We start from the raw sequence: 20,818 nt of genomic DNA on the forward strand, positions 1-20,818 counted from the left end.
AGATGAAACGTTTGATTTCCATGCATATCCCATATCTAAGCCATTCATTAATCCATTCTACATATGAAAATCACTAAACTATTTTTTTTTTAAGTTCCTAGATTTTCTTATAAAAATAGGTTTATATTCAAATCCAAAGAATTGTGCGTTGAACATTCCATTATATCCATCTCAACCATGACGACATCGAATAAATTATTTACAACTTCAGAAAAGTCAATGGATTTGCTCTTCAAATTTCTTTAAATTTTCGGATTATGTTTATTTTCTATGCTTTGATTTGGACGTTTGTTCGATTTTGTTGACACTCATTACAGAAATGCAACCATCACCTACAAGCCACATGACAGTTATGAATTATGATAATTGCAGAAAAGAGGACCTTATCTTGAGGATGCAAAATATCAGATCAGATGTCCATCAGCATGAGTAGATAGCATAATTACTTTGTCTTTGTGCATGGTTCCAAGATATCATAGAGAATATATGAACGGTGAAATGGAACCAAAAAATCAACATAAACCTTACCAATAAATATTAAATATTTGAGGCTAATTTAATAAAAGAGCACATACTCCATCCTGCACAAGCCGTTTCTAATGGCTAATGCTGATGCAGAGAGACAATATAGACAAATCAACACTAAAAAAAGTGAATAACGTTCCAAACCAGCTACACCATGGTAAACTCGAAACATAGTACATGGAATAAATTTGTGCATGATTACCAATCACTGTACAAAGTACAAAGTACCAACAAAGCAGTTACACGATGTACATCAATAGAAAATATAACTAATAAACATACATAAAGAACACCCCACCCCACCTTAAGAAAGAGATATAGACACTTAGACAAGCAGAATATTACATTAATATAAAACGATGACACAGAGCTGCATTTCAGGCTCCTCCATCAACGTTGTCAATTGTCCCCAAACAGCAAGGGCACAAGATTAACTTATTTAGACACAGAGACATGATACAGCAAGTCCTTACTGACAAAGTAGTAAAGCTCAACCAAGATTCAACATCTCCACCAAGAAAGCAGCCTTGTAGCTACTGGAACGTGGAATAATACACTTCCTCGATTCAGATGTCACATGTTGAGGCAGGAAAAAGAATATCTTTTACATTGTGTGAACAGATGAACATTGAAAAGAGCATGATCCACCATCCCACTGATGAACCAACCCAACAAATGTAATCTCATAGAATGGAATTCCACCAGGAACAAAACAATTATATAAGATACATGCAGATAACCACCACTAAGAGACAAACAACCCACTTTGAAAAAACATAACTCCAACTCCTCCAACCCATAGAACAGCAAATTTACATATCCCGTAACCTTCAAATCACACAAATACAGCCATACAATTTACATCTCACAAAGAATACATCCAATTACAGACGATGAGATGAAAGGGAAAGCCCCATGTTACAATGTACGAATACTTGGATTCTTGTGGAGAGGCAGACCAAACATGATCAAGTACAACATGTCAAATATAGCGTGATATACAAGATAGAAGACACAAGAATCAAAACTTTTACAAGTTGATCCTGAAGGAGAACAGAGCTCATTACATGTTCTAACCTAATAGCTGTATCCAACTTCTACAAAGAAATAAGATTGCAATTTGAATGCAGAACAGTGGACATCATGTGTAGACCCAAAATTTAACTTCAGTATCCCTTCAAAACTTCATGGTTCTATGATATCTGACTTTCTACAGGATTATCCTTGCAGAAGCACTGGATATTGTCAGTCTTAAGTAGTTTTGAACAAATCATGGACAAACATAAAATCTCTGCCGCAACATACGGGACAAAAACGTTTAGGAGTTTTTCTTTTCTACACTTATGAGATGTCATAGCCATCATCTGATGAATCAGGCTAAGGCAAGCAATCCAAAATTGTCTTCTTCCAGGTAATCAATATTGGCAGACTCAGTCACAAATATAAAGAATCATCTGCTCCACTCCCCTGAATGTAATGATAAAAAGAAAAATTCCATGTTAAAACATAGAAAATAAATAAGCCAAAGGATGCTATCCGATAATCTCTATCTACCACTCAACATCATCAACACCATGCCAAGAGCCTAAAATTAGCAGACTAGCAAGGTCTCATTAGAAGCACCACATCTTGAAATAATTCTTGGTGTATATTATTAGTACAAGCTGAGACCCACCATAGCTGTCAAGCCACTATTTCCTTCTTAGCCAACCGATCAACTGCACAACCTCATTGGTTTGCTAAGTTCTAGGACACATATTTCTATATATTCATAGCTAGTTTATTATTATTAGACCAATTTCTTTCCTCTAAAATCTTATTCTTCCATTTCAGTCTTTTCATTTAGATGATACCAATTTTCACCATAGCAAAAAATAGACCCTTCAAAAGCCTTTGCCAATCCCAATGGAGATCAAGTCAGCAATAAATATGGAAGTGATGAACAAGAGTAAGCCACTGAAAACTTGTTCACTGGAGTTTAAATGAGAAACCACAGGTAGAGTATTCAAAAAGGATAAAGATGTTTCCTCATCATTTTTCATTAAGAGGTATAGCATTTCCTACTTGCCACAAGAAATTCTAAGGCGATGTTTGGCATCAATGCCGCTTTCTGAGAAAACGGTGCCACGTGGGCACCACATCAGAGAAAATGGTGCTTCAAACAACACCCTTTTGTTTGGAACCATTTTTCCAGAAAAAACATTGCTCCAGACCATGCCTTGGAAATCGGGAAACTGTGGTCTGGAGCAACACCAAATTCAATGTTCTCTGCAAAAACGGTGCGTTGCTGCCAGCACTGGAACCAAACAAAACTAGTGCTGTTTTCTCTAAAAATGCCTATGTGGCAGCACAGGTTCAAAACAAAAAATAGAAAACAGTGCTCACAGCTCCACATGCCCAGCACCATTTTTCTCAGAAAACGGTGCGATGTTCTGTTATGGACGCATTCCTCGGGAAGACATACCAGCGCCACCGGCAGCAGCAGAACCTGAACCACCGCCAGCAGCAGTAATGATTCAGTGATTCTCAGTCTACCCAGTTCGGCAGCAGAAGTCTCATCCAGATTAGATTAGCTTATCTTGCTTGTTCTTATCTTATTTTATTGCTCTTATCTTATCTTGTTAGTAAGTTATCATATTAGGATTAGCTTATCTTATCCTTAGCAAGATAGAACTGGAAGTCTCCCTATTCAACAAGGAGACTCCCTCAGATTAGGACTCTTTAATCTCCTATTTAAGGAGACACCCTTGTTGAATGAAATCATCAAATTATTCAGTCAACAAGTGAGTTAGGAGAGTTGGTGATCTCTTGGACAAATCACCAAAGGCGCCAAGATAGGTTCATCACGAACAGGAAGGAACAAGGGAAAACAGGAGGTTTTCCCCGTGGACCGACCCGTGACGAGATCCTATTCTCGGGCCCTCAACAACTTGGTATTAGAGCAAGGCGTCATGGGAAATCTGGAACAGCTACCATCCAGGGTCCACGACCTCAAGCACCAACTCGTGGAGACCAGCTTCGAAGTTCGTGGGATCAAAGGTGAAGTGAGGGAACTGCGACGTCTGATGGAGGTGTTCCTTTCTAGCAGGGAAAGGAACTCTGAAGGAGGGACAGCCGCTAACGACCGCCGACCAGATCTGCCGGAATCTTCCGACGAACGGCAGTCCGTTAGCCATGGAGCAGCCGTCGTCCCCAAGTACAACAGGCTGGAGTTCCTGTCGTACAACGGCAACGAAGACCCCCTAGGCCAGTTGTATCGCTGCGAGCAGTTCTTCTGGAATCAACAGACAGATGACCGGGATAAGGTAAGCCTAGCCACCTTTCATTTAACAGAAGAAGCACAACTTTGGTTTTATCGGTTAGAGCAAGAAGAACCCGGGCTCAGCTGGCCCCAGTTTAAATCCTATTGCCTTCTTCGGTTCGGACCCCTACTGACCAGCAACCCGTTGGGCGAGCTAATTAACCTTAAAACAGACCGGAACAGTTGCTGAATACCAGCGACATTTCCAAACCCTCCTCGTGAGGGCATCCTCCGTGCGACCCGACCAGCAAGTGGATATGTTCACAGCAGGGCTAGCAGAACCCCTGCCAGTGGATGTCGAAATGCAAAATCCCCCAAATTTGGTCACAACCATGAACTTAGCCCGTGCATTTGAGCGCAAGCTGCAGCTCAGCCGCGGAATTTTTGATGTGGGTCGTCCACCGAACTCGTGGGTGCCCCCAAGATCAGCAGCAACGACCCCCTCTTCGGCTACCAGCCGGGAACTATAACCTCACACGACCACCACCTCTAGAGCAGTGACAAGTACAGGCAGGAACATGGCCACTCCTCCCATCAAGCGTTTGACCAGAGCAGAAATGGCAGAACGTCGAGCGAGAGGTCAATGTTTCAACTGTGATGACCTCTACTCGGCAGGACATAGATGCAAGAGGCTTTTTTGCCTTCTCATCGATGAGCAAGAGGAGGAAGGGGATCCCGCCACATTCGAGCCAGAGATCTCTCTCTATGAGATCACCGGTATTAAAACCTCTCAGACCATGCAGTTACAGGCATAGATCACAGGTCAGCCGGTGCGCATTCTCGTCGATTCAGGGAGCACACACAACTTCATAAGTGAACATGCCGCCCTGCAGTTAAAACTACCAATGGAACTCCGGCCATGGCTACAGGTAGCCGTCGCAAATGGTGAGAAAGTTCACAGTCCAGGGATTTGTAAGGACCTCCCTATACAGGTCAATTCTGAACTAATTCTTGTTGATTTATTTGTACTCTCATTTGAGGGTTCGATATTGTTCTTGGGGTCAAGTGGTTAATCACCTTAGGGCTGATTTTATGGGACTCACAATGACATTTCACCTAAATGGGAAACAAGTTTCATGGAACGGTTGCAGGGTTAAAGAAAATAGACCACAGGTCGATACTCTTCAAACAGAACCGGCAGCTATGGAAAAACTCCTCGCCGAGTTTTCAGATTTATTCCAGGAACCCAAGAGATTCCTCCTCCCCGAGCTTGCGACCATCGCATCTCTTTAGTGGCAGGGTCAGCGCCACTCGTTGTTCGGCCTTATTGCTACCATCACCTACAGAAGGATGAGATAGAAAGACAGTGTACAGCGATGCTGCAACAAGGAATCATACGCAAAAGTCACTCCCCCTTCTCTTCGCCGGTTCTATTGGTGGCAAAGCAGGATGGAACGTGGAGGTTCTGTGTTGACTATAGAGAACTCAATGACCGGACGATCAAGGATAAGTTCCCTATTCCCGTTGTGGACGAACTGCTGGACGAATTGCATGGTGCGCAATATTTCTCTAAGTTGGACCTTAGATCAGGGTATTTCCAGGTTCGCATGGCTTCCGACGACATGAAGAAGACTGCCTTCCGCACTCACCATGACCACTTCGAATTTTTGGTCATGCCATCTAGCCTCTCCAATGCCCCATCCACATTTCAGTCATTAATGAACGAGGTATTCCAGCCCCATCTACGCAAATTTGTTTTAGTTTTCTTTGACGATATCCTCGTTTATAGCAAATCATGGGTAGAGCATGTGCATCATCTGCGATCAGTTTTCGAGCTCCTGCACCAACACAAATTATTCCTCAAAAGGTCCAAGTGTTCCTTCGGGGAGCGACAGGTTCTTTATCTCGGCCACGCCATCCATGGGCAGGGTGTGACAGTTGGTGGTTCCAAGATTCAGGCTATCAAAGAATGGCCCAAACCTCAATCAGCCAAGGCCTTGCACGGATTCCTTGGATTAATGGGTTACTACCGCAAATTTGTTCAGAACTATGGATTGTTGGCAGCAACGTTAACCAACCTATTAAAGAAAAATTCCTTCCACTGGGACGACACAGCAGATGAAGCTTTTCTGGCGCTAAGGACTGCCCTGTCCTCCACCCCGGTCCTGCAGTTACCTAATTTCGCCCTCGAGTTTACTGTCGAGTGCGATGCTTCCAAAGTAGGTATTGGCGCCGTATTACAGTAGCAAGGGCACCCAATTGCTTTCTTCAGCCGCTGACTGGCCGATTGGCATCTAAAGCTTCCAGCCTATGAGCGCGAACTGATCGGCCTCGCCCGAGCTGTCCAGCACTGGAGACCATAGTTGTGGGGGCAGTCGTTCGTTGTCAAAACTGATCATTACAGCCTCAAATACCTGTTAGAGCAACGTCTCACCACTGCCCCTCAGCAGCATTGGGTTAGCAAACTGCTCGGGTTCGACTTCCAGGTAGAGTACAAGGCAGGGTCCTCCAATCGCGCAGCTGATGCCTTATCTAGGCGAGATGAAGACGCGATGACTCTATATGGCATTTCCCAACCCTAGATCTCTCTGTTTGACGACATTAAGAAAGCAACACCACAATCTCCGAAATGGTCACCCTTGGTCCAGAAGATCCAGTCAGGCACTGCCGATCCCAATTGGTCGCTTCAAGATGGGTTGGTACTATATAAGGGATGGGTCCATCTTCCGTCTGACTCCCCGTTGATTTCCACCATCATCACCAGCATCCATAACTCCACCCATGAAGGTGTTCAGAAAATGCTACATCGCATCCAGACTGATTTCCATTGGCGAGGTATGAAAACTTCCATTCGAGATTTTGTCCAGAAATGCTCCACATGCCAACAACATAAATGGGAAAACCTACACCCAACAGACCTCCTTCAGCCCCTTTCCATTCCGTCACAGATCTGGGCTGACATCTCCATGGACTTCATTGAAGGACCACCCAAGGTAGGTGGCAAATCAGTTCTCTTTGTGGTAGTCGATCGTTTCTCTAAATACGCCCACTTCATCCCTCTATCACACCCGTACAGTGCCACTTCAGTTTCCCTCGCCTTCTTCACACATATTTTTCGCTTGCATGGGTTACCAAAATCCATTGTCAGCGATAGGGACCCGGTTTTCACCAGTGCCTTCTGGAAGGAGTTATTCCGGCTGCATGGCACCACCCTGGCCTACTCTTCAGCTTACTGGCCGCAGACCGACGATCAGACAGAGGTGGTCAACCGCACCATCGAAATGCACCTCCATTGTTAAATCGGCGATCAACCGCGACGGTGAGTGGATTGGCTCCCTTGGGCCGAGTACTATTACAACACAACCTACCATTCTTCCCTCGGCATGATTCCCTTTCGCGTCGTTTATGGCCGGGACCCTCCCCGCTTGCTGTCCTACGAGCCTGGTTCTACTCGTTTGGACACAATTGATCACTCCTTACAAGAACGCGACGCCCTCCTAGTCGACGTCCACCTTCGCTTAGCAGGCCCAACTCCACATGAAGCTCACCTATGACAAGCACCACCGGGAACTATCGTTCGATCCAAGACAATTTGTTTGGCTAAAGCTCCGGCCCTACCGACAACGCTCCTTGCGCCACAGGGCTGCCCCGATGCTGTCCCCTAAGTTCTATGGGCCCTTCAAGGTTCTACGACGGATTGGCAGTGTGGCCTACCAGCTAGAACTGCCAGCGACCAGCCGGATTCATGATGTCTTCCACATCTCCTTACTGAAGCCATTTACAGGTGTTCCTCCGGACCAAGTTCCCCCCCTACCACCCTTGAAAGATGGCAAACTGATCCCCCAACCGAAAGCTCTCCTCCGCTCTCGTTTCAATCGAGGAGTTCTTGAAGTCTTGGTGGAATGGTGTAACTTACCATCGGCCGAAGCCACATGGATCCCATTGACAGAGTTCCAGGCCACGTACCCAGAATTCGAGCTTGAGGACAAGCTCTTAGTCCAGGAGGGGAGTAATGTTATGGATGCATTCCTCGGGAAGACATACCATCGCCGCCGGCAGCAGTAGAAACCTGACCCACCGCCAGCAGCAGTAATGATTCAGTGATTCTCAGTCTACCCAGTTTGGCAGCAGCAGACTCATCCATATTAGAATAGCTTATCTTGCTTGTTCTTATCTTATTTTATTGCTCTTATCTTATCTTGTTAGTAAGTTATCATATTAGGATTAGCTTATCTTATCCTTAGCAAGATAGAACTGGAAGTCTCCCTATTCAACAAGGAGACTCCCTTAGATTAGGACTCTTGTAATCTCCTATTTAAGGAGACACCCTTAATGAATGAAATCATCAAATTATTCAGTCAACAAGTGAGTTAGGAGAGTTGGTGATCTCTTGGACAAATCACCAAAGGCGCCAAGATAGGTTCATCACGAACAAGAAGGAACAAGGGAAAACAGGAGGTTTTCCCCGTGGACCGACCCGTGACGAGATCCTATTCTCGGGCCCTCAACATGTTCCCAGCACCGATGCCAAACACCTACAAGGTCTGGGTGAAAAAGATAGAGTGGGTTCTGAACCAAGTCCAAAACAAGGAATCTTGCATTCAACATCCTATTACAAAGAATGCAATGTTCCACTGGATAAATAGTAGCACCAATAGCATGGTTGAGGCTTTGGCTAGACAAGGGGTAAACAGGGAACAATAATTTTGAGAGGTTAGTTCCCTTGGGAAACAGTTGTAACAAAGAAAAGATATATATAACACAAAAGGTAGGTAGTAGGAGCTAACCAACAAAAAGGGGTGCTTGGTATATCATTTTCTTTAACAAATCAATGAAAGTCATGATTGTTATCAATTTAAAAAAAAAAAAGAAGATAAAAGGTGAAAATGAGTGCAGCCAAAACATGCCCGGGAACCAAATAAAATTGTTATTGGAACTACTTGAAGATTCAAAAAACTAGGAAATGTAAAACTACGATGAAAAAGTTCACAATAAGGGTGGAAAAACACTGAATTGGCTAGACCAACTTTCTTAACTAAGCAACCACCAAATTGAATTTTTGTTAACAGCTGTTATTTTTCCTATGTATAGTACCGCAGGGGTACTATTGTACTTTTACTCTTTTTTATTTTAGTTGTTGTCGCCCTAGTATATATATTAAAAAAGCTGCACCGCCAGCAGTACCTTTTGCTCTCAGTTCTCTCTTCTCTCTTCTCCTCTCTCTTTTCTCTCTTCTTCCATTCTTCTCTCCTGCATAACATGGTATCAGAGCAAGACTATCAGATCTGAAAGGAGAAGTCGAATGAACAGTTTTTTTCTTCTTCACACCAGATTTTCAGATTTGCTGCCCTCATCTGCTGTTCGGCTGATTGAAGATCTCACACACTGAAGTAACTTTTCTCTCTCTCTCTCTCACCTTTTTTTCTGGTCGTGTGCCAGGGCAGAACCTGTACTAGGTCTGCCGATTAGATGTGAGGTGATCAGCACCTCTTTCTTTCCTTTTTTGTGGGGTCGACTGATCCCTGAGAAACTGTAGGTCGTGAGGACCTTTTTGTGTGCAGCAACAGCAACTTTTATGGTGAATTAAGGGTCAGAAAGTGGCCAGTACCTCTTGTGTGCTGCAACAACAGCTTTTATGGTGAGCTGAAGGTCAGAAAGTGACCAGTACATGCTGTAACAGCAGTCATATTGATGCATAGGTCAAGAGATGACCTGTATGCACTGTGGCAACACTTGTGTTGAGCTTGTAAGTCAAGGGATGACCTGTTAGTGCTGTAACAACACCTATGTTTTTTCAAAAGGAGGTGTGTTTCTGAAGAATTTTTTTTTTCCTTCTCCCTCAGTGTTGAATTTCTTTAAGGCTGTGTACCCCATTTAAGAGTTGTTTTTGAATCTGAAATCATGAGTGGTGAAGATTCTACTACATCCGGTGTTTCCTCAATGCTGAATGGAATGAGTGGGGGTGTGGACCTATCCTTTCCCATGGCTGTTATTCCTCTTGATGGTTTAAATTATTTAGAGTGGTCAAGAGGGATCAAGCTGTATATCACTGCAAGGGGAAATATAGGTTATATTAATGGGAGAATCAAAGAACCACATTTTGGGAGTGCTGAATATGACAGATGGAACAAGGAAAACAGCATGGTCATGTCTTGGCTTTTGGTTTCTATGCAACCTCAAATAAGAAGAAATTTCATGTGGGCTGGAACGACAAATGAGATCTGGGAACAAGCAAAATCAACATATTCGGAACTACGACACTATGCAAAAATCTACCAGCTACAGGTAGAACCGTCTACTTGTAAACAAGGGGAGAGGTGTCTATCTGTGTACTACTCAGACTTGACCTCTGTCTGGAAGGAGTTAGATCATTATCAGAGTGTGGACTAGAAGTGTGATGAAGATGCAAAACTGTACAAAAAACTCATCTCCCAACACAGTGTTTGCTTTCTTACATGGTTTGAACCCTACATATGAATCTATCAGAGTCCAATCCTTGGTAGCAAGGATCTTCCATCAGTTTAGGAAGTTTATACTATTGTACAATCAGAAGGAAGCATAAAGAATTTGATGAACAGTTCTGGAGGAAATGCAGTTGTGTTGGCAACGAAAGGGAGTGTTACTACCAGTGGGGGAAATACTTCTAAGAAGGGGGATCTTCAGAAAAAGATGAATGACAAGGACAAATTGTGGTGTACTCATTGCCAGAAACCCCGACACACCCGAGACACATGTTGGGATCTTCACGAGAAGCCGAAATGGGCTCAAGATCTAAATAAGAAGCAAGGTACAGATATGAATAAAAAGTCAGGATAACAAGGTACAAGAAAACACACTATGGCAAACATGGCTACTCAGGAGAATCAACCCCCCATTCATACTGTGATTTAGACACATCCATCTGGATCTTACCCACGGGAGGATATTATAAATTCCTTCCATGACCATTTAGAGCTCTATGGTAGAGCAATTTGTCAGATGGATGTTCCTCCCTCAACTTCATTTGCATCTACATCAGGTAACTCTGCCACAGCTTTCCATGTTGCTTCTCATAACCCTGATGCTCCCTGGATCATTGATTCTGGAGCGTCAAAACACATGACTAGTACGCCCTCTTACTTTCAAACCTATCACCTTCTTTCTGGAAGAGACAAGGTGAGACTAGCTGATGGATTATACACTACCATAGCTGGTCAAGGAACCATTTCTCTCCCTCTCAGCCTTACCCTCTCTGATGTTTTACATGTTCTGAAATTTCCCATTAATTTGTTCTCTGTTAGTAGTATTACTAATTCCTTAAACTGCTCAGTAACCTTTTTCCCTTCTTACTATATGATTCAGGATCTGGCCTTGGGGAGGATGATTGGTAAAGGATGTATGGTTGATGGACTTTACATGCTGGAGAATAAGGCTGATCTTCAAGTCACAGAGTCTAAGAGTTAGTCCTGTAAGAGTCAAGTTTATTTATGGCATTGTCGTCTTAGTCATTTATCTTTTGAGTCTTTGAAAGTGGTGTTTCCAGAATTGTTTAAGTCAGTGTTCGTTTCAGATTTCTCTTGTCAAACTTGTCAATTGAGTAAGCAATATAAAACTCATTTTCTTTAAAAAAATAATAAATATGAATTTCCTTTTCACATTGTTCATTCTGATGTGTGAGGGCCATGTTACTTTACCATTTGAGAGTGGCTACAAGTATTTTATTACCACTATCGATGATCATTCTAGATATACATGGGTATATCCCATGCGGACAAGGGATGAAGTACCAAAAATTATCTATGATTTTCAGCAGATGGTCTTCACCCAATTTCAAACTGAAACCCAAATTTTTCAGTCAGATAATGCCAAAGAGTATTTTCATAGTGATCTCACAGAATTTTTTGCTTCACGTGGTTCACTTCACCGTAGCTCTTATTCCTAAACACCACAACAAAATGGTGTTGCTGAAAGAAAGAACTGACACCTCCTTGAAGTGGCTCGGGGTTTACTACTCCATATGAATGTCCCAAAACGCCTTTGGCTTGAGGCTGTCCTTTATGCTACCTACCTCATCAACCGTATGCCCTCTCGTTGGTTAGAGTGCAAAGCCCCACATCAGCTTCTCTTTCCTAAGGCCCCCCTTCTTCCCATTCCTTCTCGTGTGTTTGGTTGTCGTTGCTTTGTCCAAAATTTGTCACCCACTCGTGGAAAATTGGATCCTTGTGTTATTCCTTGCATATTCATGGGGTACTCCTTCACTTAGAAGGGATATCATTGTTTTGATCTTGTTTCTTAGAAATTCTATGTTTCCATTGATGTCTCTTTCTTTGAGAGTGAGCCTTTTTTCCCTATTTCTCCTCAGGGGGAGAGTAGGAATGAGGAGAAACTAGTTTAGCTCCCTCCTCTTCCTGATCCTCCTCCTTTTCGTGTCTTCTTCCGTCATCACAAAGGCCAACCAAATTCAAGAGTTGTGGAGAATCCAGAAGTTGTACCTCCAATGCCATTAAACTCTTCGGGGGCAGATCATACTCACTCAGGTATCTTGGTTCTCATTGATGTCCTTGACCCCATTGCAATTGATACCTCTGTTGCTAATGACCTTGACCTTCTTATTGCACACAGGAAAGGTGTTAGATCGTGCACCACTAAACACCCCATTTCCCACGTTGTTTCCTACGAAAACATTTCACCCTCTTTTCGAGCCTTTCTCACATCCATTGACAGTGTCCCTATCCCTAAGAATGTGGCAGAAGCTCTTTCAGTACCTGAATGGACAGATGCTATGAAGGAAGAAATTAATGCCCTTCATAAAAATGGCACATGGGAACTTGTAGATCTTCCTAAGGGAAAGGATCCAATTGGATGTAAATGGGTGTTCACAATCAAACATAAGGCTGATGGCACGATGGAGAGGTATAAAGCTCGTTTAGTGGCAAAGGGGTTTACACAAGTGTACGGATTTGATTATGCAGAGACTTTTGCACCCGTTGCCAAGATGAACTCCATTAGAGTTCTATTCTCTCTTGTTGCTAATCTTGATTGGGATCTACATTAGCTTGATATCAATAATGCATTCTTGAATAGTGACCTTGAAGAGAAGGTTTACATGATACAACCCCCTGGTTTTCAGGCTCAAGGCAATGAGCAAAATGTGTGCAGGTTGAAGAAGTCTTTATATGGGCTGAAACAATCACCGAGAGCCTAGTTCAGCAGAAAGGATACAAGCAATGTCAACCTGATCACGCATTGTTTGTGAAAATAGGAGAAGGTAAAATTATTGCTTTGATAGTATATATTGATGATATAATTATCACTAGCGACTGGAAGGATGAAATCCAAAAGTTGAAGAGTTTTCTTGCCACACAGTTTGAAGTAAAGGATCTAGGTCCTCTACGATACTTCCTAGGAATTGAAGTTGCTCGCTCAAAAAGGGGTATCTTCATTTTTCAAAGAAAGTATGTCCTAGATTTACTCCAGAATACAGGAAAAATGGGAGTGAAGCCAGCTGATTCCCCTATTAATCCTAACCATAAATTAGGTGACAACCAAGGTGAACCTATCAAGGATGTGAAACAGTTTCAGAGACTTACAGGGAGATTGTTATATCTTTCTATGACCCACCCAGGCATTGCTTATGCAGTTGGTGCCCTTAGCTAGTTCATGCATGCCCCTATGACCACTCATCTTGAAGCAACAGAAAGAATCCTCTGATACCTTAAAAGGTTTCTAGGTGTTGGCTTGTTGTTTCAAAGGCACGGACAGTTGAAAGTTGAAGTGTATACTGATGCAGATTGGGCAGAATCCCTAAATGACAGAAAGTCAACTAGTGGCTATTGTACCTTCATAGGAGGAAATCTAGTTACCTAGAGAAGCAAAAAACAAAGTGTGGTAGCTAGATCCAGTGCTGAAGCTGAATATCGAGCAATGGCTCATGGAGTGGCTGAAATTATGTGGATAAAGAATCTGTTGAGTGAGTTGGATTTTCTAGTGGACAAACCTATGACCCTATTCCGTAATAACAAAGCAGCCATAAACATTGCTGCTAACCCTGTGCTACATGATAGAACTAAACACATCGAAGTCGACAAGCATTTTATCAGAGAGAAGGTTATCACAGGGGAAGTGTGTACTCCCTATATCAACTCTGAGGATCAACTTGCAGACATATTTACAAAATGACTACACCACTCACGACATCATGATTTATGTGACAAATTGGGCATGATTGACATCTATGTCCCAACTTGAGGGGGAGTGTTAACAGTTGTTATTTTTCCTATGTACAGGTACTATTGTACTTTTACTCTTTTTTATTTTAGTTGCTGTCGCCCTAGTCTATATATTAAAAAAGCTGCGCCGCCAGCAGTATCTTTTGCTCTCAATTCTCTCTTCTCTCTTCTCATCTCTCTTTTCTCTCTTCTTCCATTCTTCTCTCCTGCATAACAATTTTCTTCCCCTTTTCTTGCTTCATTTGAGTACAAAGCATAAAAGGAGTCAGACCTTCCTATCCAGGATCTTAGGAGTGTGAACTGGTACGGGTCAGGGTGCATAATGGGTACACAAGTTTAAGAGTTTACACAGCATCAGGCTCAGGCCCTTAGGCTGGACCCATTCAAAATTTGGCACATGGCTGGACCAATTCAAAATTTGGCAAATGCTCACTGCAAGCCCACCAAAGTATCAGTCCTATGAACTGGACAGGTATCCAACATTTTGGCATTGTTTTGCACAAAATGGCCACCCTCAGGTGCAAACCTGCATTGTCATGCTTGTAATCAGCTGGAATAGATATTCATCCCAAGGGAGGGGAAGGGAATGGCCATTCCCTCAATTGGTGGAATGACATTCCACCAGGAGTGGGAATGTGGTTCCGATTCTGCCCAACCAAACAGTTGGAATTGGAATGAACCATTTGGATTCCAATTGCAGACCCCAATTCTGCGAACCAAACTGACCCTTAGTTTTCCTCAGCTAAATAGGCACTAGCACTAACAGAAAGCACATTAGGCAGAAGAATACAATAAATTTTGTAAATATCTACACTGGTTAATCTACTTTTTCCCAAAGGGAGAAATCAGTCGTTGTCTATTCAACAGATTTATGACACAACTAGACATGGTTTAAGCATTAGCCTGCCAAGTCTAAAAATTGAATCCAGTGGCTGTGCAACTCAAGAAAGAATCTATTTGAGTACTCATTCTCATTTCTTCTAGAATGGAATGGTGAAACAGGATTCATGTAGCTAACCCCATATAGATGGAACAAGGCTTAGATGAAGATGACTTTTCATGCTTTTCTCATATTATACAAGTTGTAGAAGTCTACAAAATGTATATACATTTATATTTATAGTATATAAGTTGCAATTCTAGAACGCTTGGAGAATCCTGGATCAATATAGTTGTAGCTCTCAAGATAACTTCAATAAATTGACTCAGTATTCAACAAAACAGAGTCCAATCCAGTTCAGTCAACAAAAAGTGTTAATTTACCAAAAATTTTCTAACACTTTTAAGTCTTTTCTAATTACATAATTTTTGCTAGTACTTCATATACATCAAAACAAGAAGACCAAAGAACAACACATGGAGATCTGGACCCTAGAAATAACATTGTTCCCTTTATATGCATTAAGAGTTATTCACCCACCAATCTGATGTCTTAAAATTGCAGAAGAAACATATCTTATCAGAACCTAAAACCAAAGAAAAAAGTGATATGTATTTCAACTGGTCCCAAGTAAACAAAAGATTAAATGACATTACTATTATTAGTATCTTTTTCCCTGTTTTCATATTTTTCTAACAACCAACTGCTACAATCACAACAAGTACCTCAGCGCAATATCTGTCAACGAATGTACAACTTCAAAGTTTGCAAATATATTAACTAAAAATGATCAATATAAACAAACAGAAGGATCTGAACCTACAAAAGGTAAGAAGTCACTAACATTCAGATGAATCAGTTCCAGAAGCACTTACAAATACAAAGCTAAAGAAAGATATATAGCAATTAGCAACTTGTCCACTATAAGATATCACCCCATCTGATTTAGAGCAGCAGCTAAAGAAATATCTAAGGAAGACAAAAATCTGGCACTTATCTTATGACAAACTCACACACTACCTAAGAGATGAGAACATGAAGGGGAAAACAACTGCCATTCATGATTGAAACATTTGCAGCAAATTCCAAGACAAAGACAAAAAGATGTGAAAAACACTCAGGAAACAAGGAAAATAAGATTCATGAAACTTGAGTAATAAAAGATGCCATTCAATCTGCTGCTCTAGACACCAACCAAGGCAGATAGTTTGCATACGCAAGCATTCAAGGAAATTCTGTAACTGATAAACATATTTACGATTATTGCACATATTACTATAAAAGTCAATGTTTCAAGCACATCTAGGGTGCACCCTAGAAAGCAATTGTGTCATAGAAAGAACAGGTACGACCAAAGGTAAAACCAGCTAAAGACCAGGACTGCAGTATAGTGAGAAAATCTAATCCCCACAGAGAAAATCCATGTGGGAATGCTACTAAAAAGCTAGTAATTGTTTTTAAGCACACAAGCACTAATTGCCACTTCTAATGATGTTCTATAGGAAGAAGCACAATAGTTGAGGGAATCCATTCTTCCCCCTCAAGCCACAGAAGTGGAAAACTTACTTTTTCCATTCTGATGTCACACTCCTGCATGAGGCCAAAAAAACCAGAAGGTGCAATGATCGACGAAGTGGTAGCCATTGATGAAACACGATAGCAAGTCTGAAACCAGTGACTTTCAAAAGACCTGTTAAATTACTTCCAACAAAAAGTTGGCAGGAACCACCAGATTGTCACTCGGATGGCAGACGTCGTCTCTTCCCATAATCTGCATCTCTTGATCGAGGCCTGTATTCTTCTTCTTGCATCATCCGGGACTTGCTGCGAGACCTAGAAGAATTCTGCCCCCTATCCCAGTCATCCTCATTATCCCAGTCACGTTCTCGCTGCCGATGGTCCCTGTAAGCATCTTTTTCTTCCTTGTACCGGTGCTCCCTATCAGACCTGTCCCAGTCCTGGTCCCTCTCATCACGATGCCTTCTCTCAGAATTCCCTGACCAGTCACGCTCAGAACCCCTGTCCTTCTCCCGTGTGGCAGCATTAGACCTTCCCCCTCCTCTTTCATGACCTGCCTCTCCATAACCATAGTCAGATGTTCCATCATCACCACCATAACTTGATTCCCCTGTTCTTCTCCCATGATCTTCTCCTGCCCATCCAGCCATGCTTGTATCAGTCCACATTCCTGCATGGTGCCCTTCCATCCCAGTAGTACCCATCAATCCCATACCATTTGCTGACATACCCCGACCAAAGAAGGCGGGGTTGACATGAGGTGCCACCCCAGGAAGTGCCACAGTATTAACAGCTGGGAATGAAGGAACCATGCCAGGAAATGCAGGACCTGAAAAGCCTCCATATGCACCTCCTCGACCCATATATGTTGGATCAAATCCTGCACCCATCATACCCTGTGGATGCATCATTGCACCAGCTGGACCTGCCAATGCAGGACCAGCAAGAGCTTGTGCATAAGGTCCTCCAGTGGCACCTGTTCCAATCCCCCCAGTGCTTCCAACCATGCCCTTCGCTCCAATAGCCCCACCTCTGCCCCTCATTGCTCCACCCCCTGGACCTCTATTGATCATTCCATGACCCCCTCGACCCCATGGAGCCTTGCCATAATTTCTTGCCACTTCACCGACTGGATGATTCATTCCACCACCCCTCCCTACCCCATCATTCATAAATCTCCTTCCCTGTGGCTGAGACTGAGATTGCATTTGGGTTTTGTTTAGATAAGCGGCTCCCATCTGCTTCAGGGTTTGTGGAGATGCAAAAGCCACCACGCAAGCTCGACCATTGAAAACATGTCCATTCATCCCCTCCTTGCATGCAGCTGCAGCAGCTGGATCATAGAATTCAACTTGGCAATAGCCTTTGGATTTTCCACTAGCTCTTTCATCAAAGAATTTGATTTCCTTGACCCTCCCATATTGAGATAGCACACTTTCAAGCTCAGCATCAGTAGTCCACCAATGCAGTTCCCCTACAAAAAGCATGGTCGTACCATTCTCTACCGCTGGCCGGTTCATATTTTCATTCGCCATTTGGCGGCTCATATTAACATTCATGTTCATTCGATTAGATGGCATCTGTGGAGCACTTCTAGGACCAGGGGTGCCTGAATCATGTAACGATGAAGATTCACCTACAAATTTTCCTGACACCTGACTAGGATCAGCCCCAACTTTCGGGGGAATAGGTGCTGATCCTCGAAACCCCAAATTTCCTCCTTGAGCATTAGGACCCATCTCCAAAGGCCTCCCCTTCTGTGAAACTCCATCTGGGTAATCACCAGTTCCCTCTTCCAATCCGTTACCAGCAGAGAAGCCTCCTTTTTTCTGCTCAGAAAAACCTGTTACCATATTGGAACCCTTCCCTTCCAAACCAACTCCTGGGATGCTTACCTCTTGTGATCCACCAGGTTCGGGGACCCTTGATCTAGAACCGTCAGTCTTCTGAGCTTGTATTCCACCATTCCCAATACCACCTAACGGGACTATTGCCTCAGGGCGCGGTAGTTTGAGGAAACCATCACCAACGTTCACATCGTTATAGAGATCATCGTATTCATCGTCTTCCCCCATCATCTCCTCTTCTGCAAGTGCAGGGATTGCTCCACCACCCTGATACTGGATCTTCTGACCTCCTCCATACTCTTCATCCCCGTAGTCCAATTGCTCTTCAGCCATGGGATCCATTTACGTGGTCTCCAGAAGAACAAATTTACAGATATCTCTTAACTGCACCTAATAAGCAAACGTATGAGAAACGGGGAGAGAGATCATGCCCCATTTAATAAATCGACGAAAAACAATAATTTAAGCACCCATCGAGTACAACACATACAAGAGAGGGAGAAAATAGAAACCTTTAGCTCTCATCCATAGAGAACTCAAATAACAGAGAAAATTTTGATCATGGAACTTCTTCAACCCATCCGAAGAGATAAAATAAAAATAAAATAAAGGAGCAGATGTCCAAAATCAGACGTCATTACCCAGAACAGTGTGTGCGTATGTGTGTCTGTGAGAGGGAGGAAGAGATCTACTAGAACACTAAGAAAAGCAGAACACGAGAAACTCTGTGTGACCCACCCAGGGAACCTCACCCAATTCCCTAAAAACTGGTAACGATAACATACCAATTGAGAATAATTGCTACCCAGGAAACAGCTAACAAGAGCAACAAAAAGTGCCAAAGCCTCCAAATACCCACCTCAAAATATCGAAAAATACAAAGAATCAAACTATTAAAGTGCATGACCCTAAATTCATTATGAAAAATATAAATGAAGAACGGGCACAGCGCACGGACACCTTAGCATATTGCATACAAATGTCGAGCAGCTAACCTACTGAGAACACAGATAAAAAATAAAACCAAGGGAACAAAAATATGGATCTAAGATACACGCTAAAGAAGATTATTACCAGGAAACCCGACCACCACAAAGTCAGTGGGATGGGAATGAAAAAAGTTGCGAGATGTTCCGGTGTTGGAGTTTTGGATGGGGTGCAGATAGATCGAAGGCGATTAGAAGCTCTCTCACTCTTCTCTTCTGCCAAATCCTGGTCTTCTTCTACCCCCAGAGCCGCCAGGGTTGTCCTGTAAAGAAAGCTACAAGAACAAAAGACGGGCTTCTGTCTCTGTCTGATCTTTTTTTCTTCCGCTCTGTTACTACCCTTAGGCCTTATCAAAATCCAAGAGTTGAGTCTTCAACATTCATGGAGTTATAATCATCCATCTAACAACCAATAAAATCAACAATATCTGTCCTTAATCAAACCTTATTTTCTCTAATCTAATCATCCATCAAGATTCAAAGAAAAATAAAAATAGAATAAAATAGATGGATCAGAGGGCTATTTGCGTCATGAGGGAAGGACAATATTACCAAAGAAGGTTTTCAAAGTACACTTTTTAACAAAGAAGGCCACAATCCAGACAAGAGAGAGCTGAGAAGCAGCAGCTATTGGAAATTTGGAGCGTTTGTCAAACCGTGAGTGGCGTGTCTCTGTATCTTTTTGTTTGAGATTGAGAATTGAGAGTGACGTCGCTAGTCCATACTCCATACAGATACAGGTTCAGCACCTGATAGCCTTGATTTCTCCCATAGTCTTTAACTCTTAAGCACTGTTTTCAAAAGCGGACCGGACCGGACGGTCGGACCAGAAAACTAGGAATCGGTTTTGTTTTCCTCTAAAACTGCTTTTCTCCCAAAATCATTGATTTTTGGTCAGTAAACCGTTAAACCGGCCGGTTAATCGTTCGAACGAGTTTGCCCATTTTCCAATTTTTTTTATTTTTAACTTTGTTTTTTTTTGTCAGAATGAACCAGTCATTTGGGTCAAACAATCAGACCGTTCGAACCGGTAACCAGACCCCTGACCAATTCGATCACCAATTCGTTTTTAAAAACTATGCTCTTAATGATAATTAATTTTTTTTAAGAAGTAGGGCCCTCTTAAGTCCTAAATCACTTTGGATTTTCGGATCATGTTAAGTATAGCCTCATGGTTTCACACATTGGATTGTTTGTTATTAAAGCTCAGTTTGCAAGGAGTACAAATACAAATACAGATGGTATAAATTCATACAAAACAATACAAAATATAAGGTCTTATGCTTTACATATATTTGTATTTGTACTCGTTCCAAATGGAGTCTAATGAAGAGGCTGCATGGCCCAAATGTTGTAGATATTAGGCAATTGGCATGGCCAAACCAATAGCTAGCTGTAGAGACTTGTGAGTGAGGGTGCCAATTTGGACGGATTGGACGGACTAACAAGACACATTGGATTGGATCAATCTGATCCAAAATATTTATTAGATTGGATTGGACTTGATCTGTTCCTAACAAATTTATGTTGGATTGGATTGGATTGGATTAAGCCAATATCTAATCCATTGATACAAGATAAGAATATATGTGTCAAAGGACAGAGTTTGAGTT

At 42.4% G+C, this 20,818-nt stretch overlaps 1 protein-coding gene across 4 annotated transcripts; it reads right to left on the minus strand.

Moving 5' to 3' along the window:
• Positions 1-683: 683 nt before the first annotated feature.
• Positions 684-19,882, minus strand: LOC148862625 (uncharacterized). Of its 4 annotated transcripts, XR_016109934.1 has the most exons (4): positions 19,758-19,882; positions 19,294-19,607; positions 16,421-18,603; positions 684-1,992 (listed from the first exon to the last, which is right to left on the minus strand). XR_016109934.1 is itself a non-coding variant. In XM_088978212.1 (2 exons), the coding sequence occupies exon 2, from the start codon at positions 18,559-18,561 to the stop codon at positions 16,591-16,593; it is 1,971 nt and encodes a 656-aa protein (XP_088834338.1). In that variant the 5' UTR covers positions 18,562-18,603; positions 19,294-19,837; the 3' UTR covers positions 16,088-16,590. The 4 variants fall into 4 exon arrangements, 1 of the variants encoding a protein (XP_088834338.1); XR_016109935.1 differs by having other exon boundaries at positions 16,421-18,609; positions 19,294-19,838; XR_016109933.1 differs by having other exon boundaries at positions 19,294-19,837.
• Between the last annotated feature and the right edge of the window lie 936 nt (positions 19,883-20,818).

This window comes from Nelumbo lutea, chromosome 3 (genome assembly GCF_056320005.1).
Source record: "Nelumbo lutea isolate HS-2025 chromosome 3, American lotus-T2T, whole genome shotgun sequence".
Lineage (NCBI taxonomy): Eukaryota > Viridiplantae > Streptophyta > Magnoliopsida > Proteales > Nelumbonaceae > Nelumbo > Nelumbo lutea.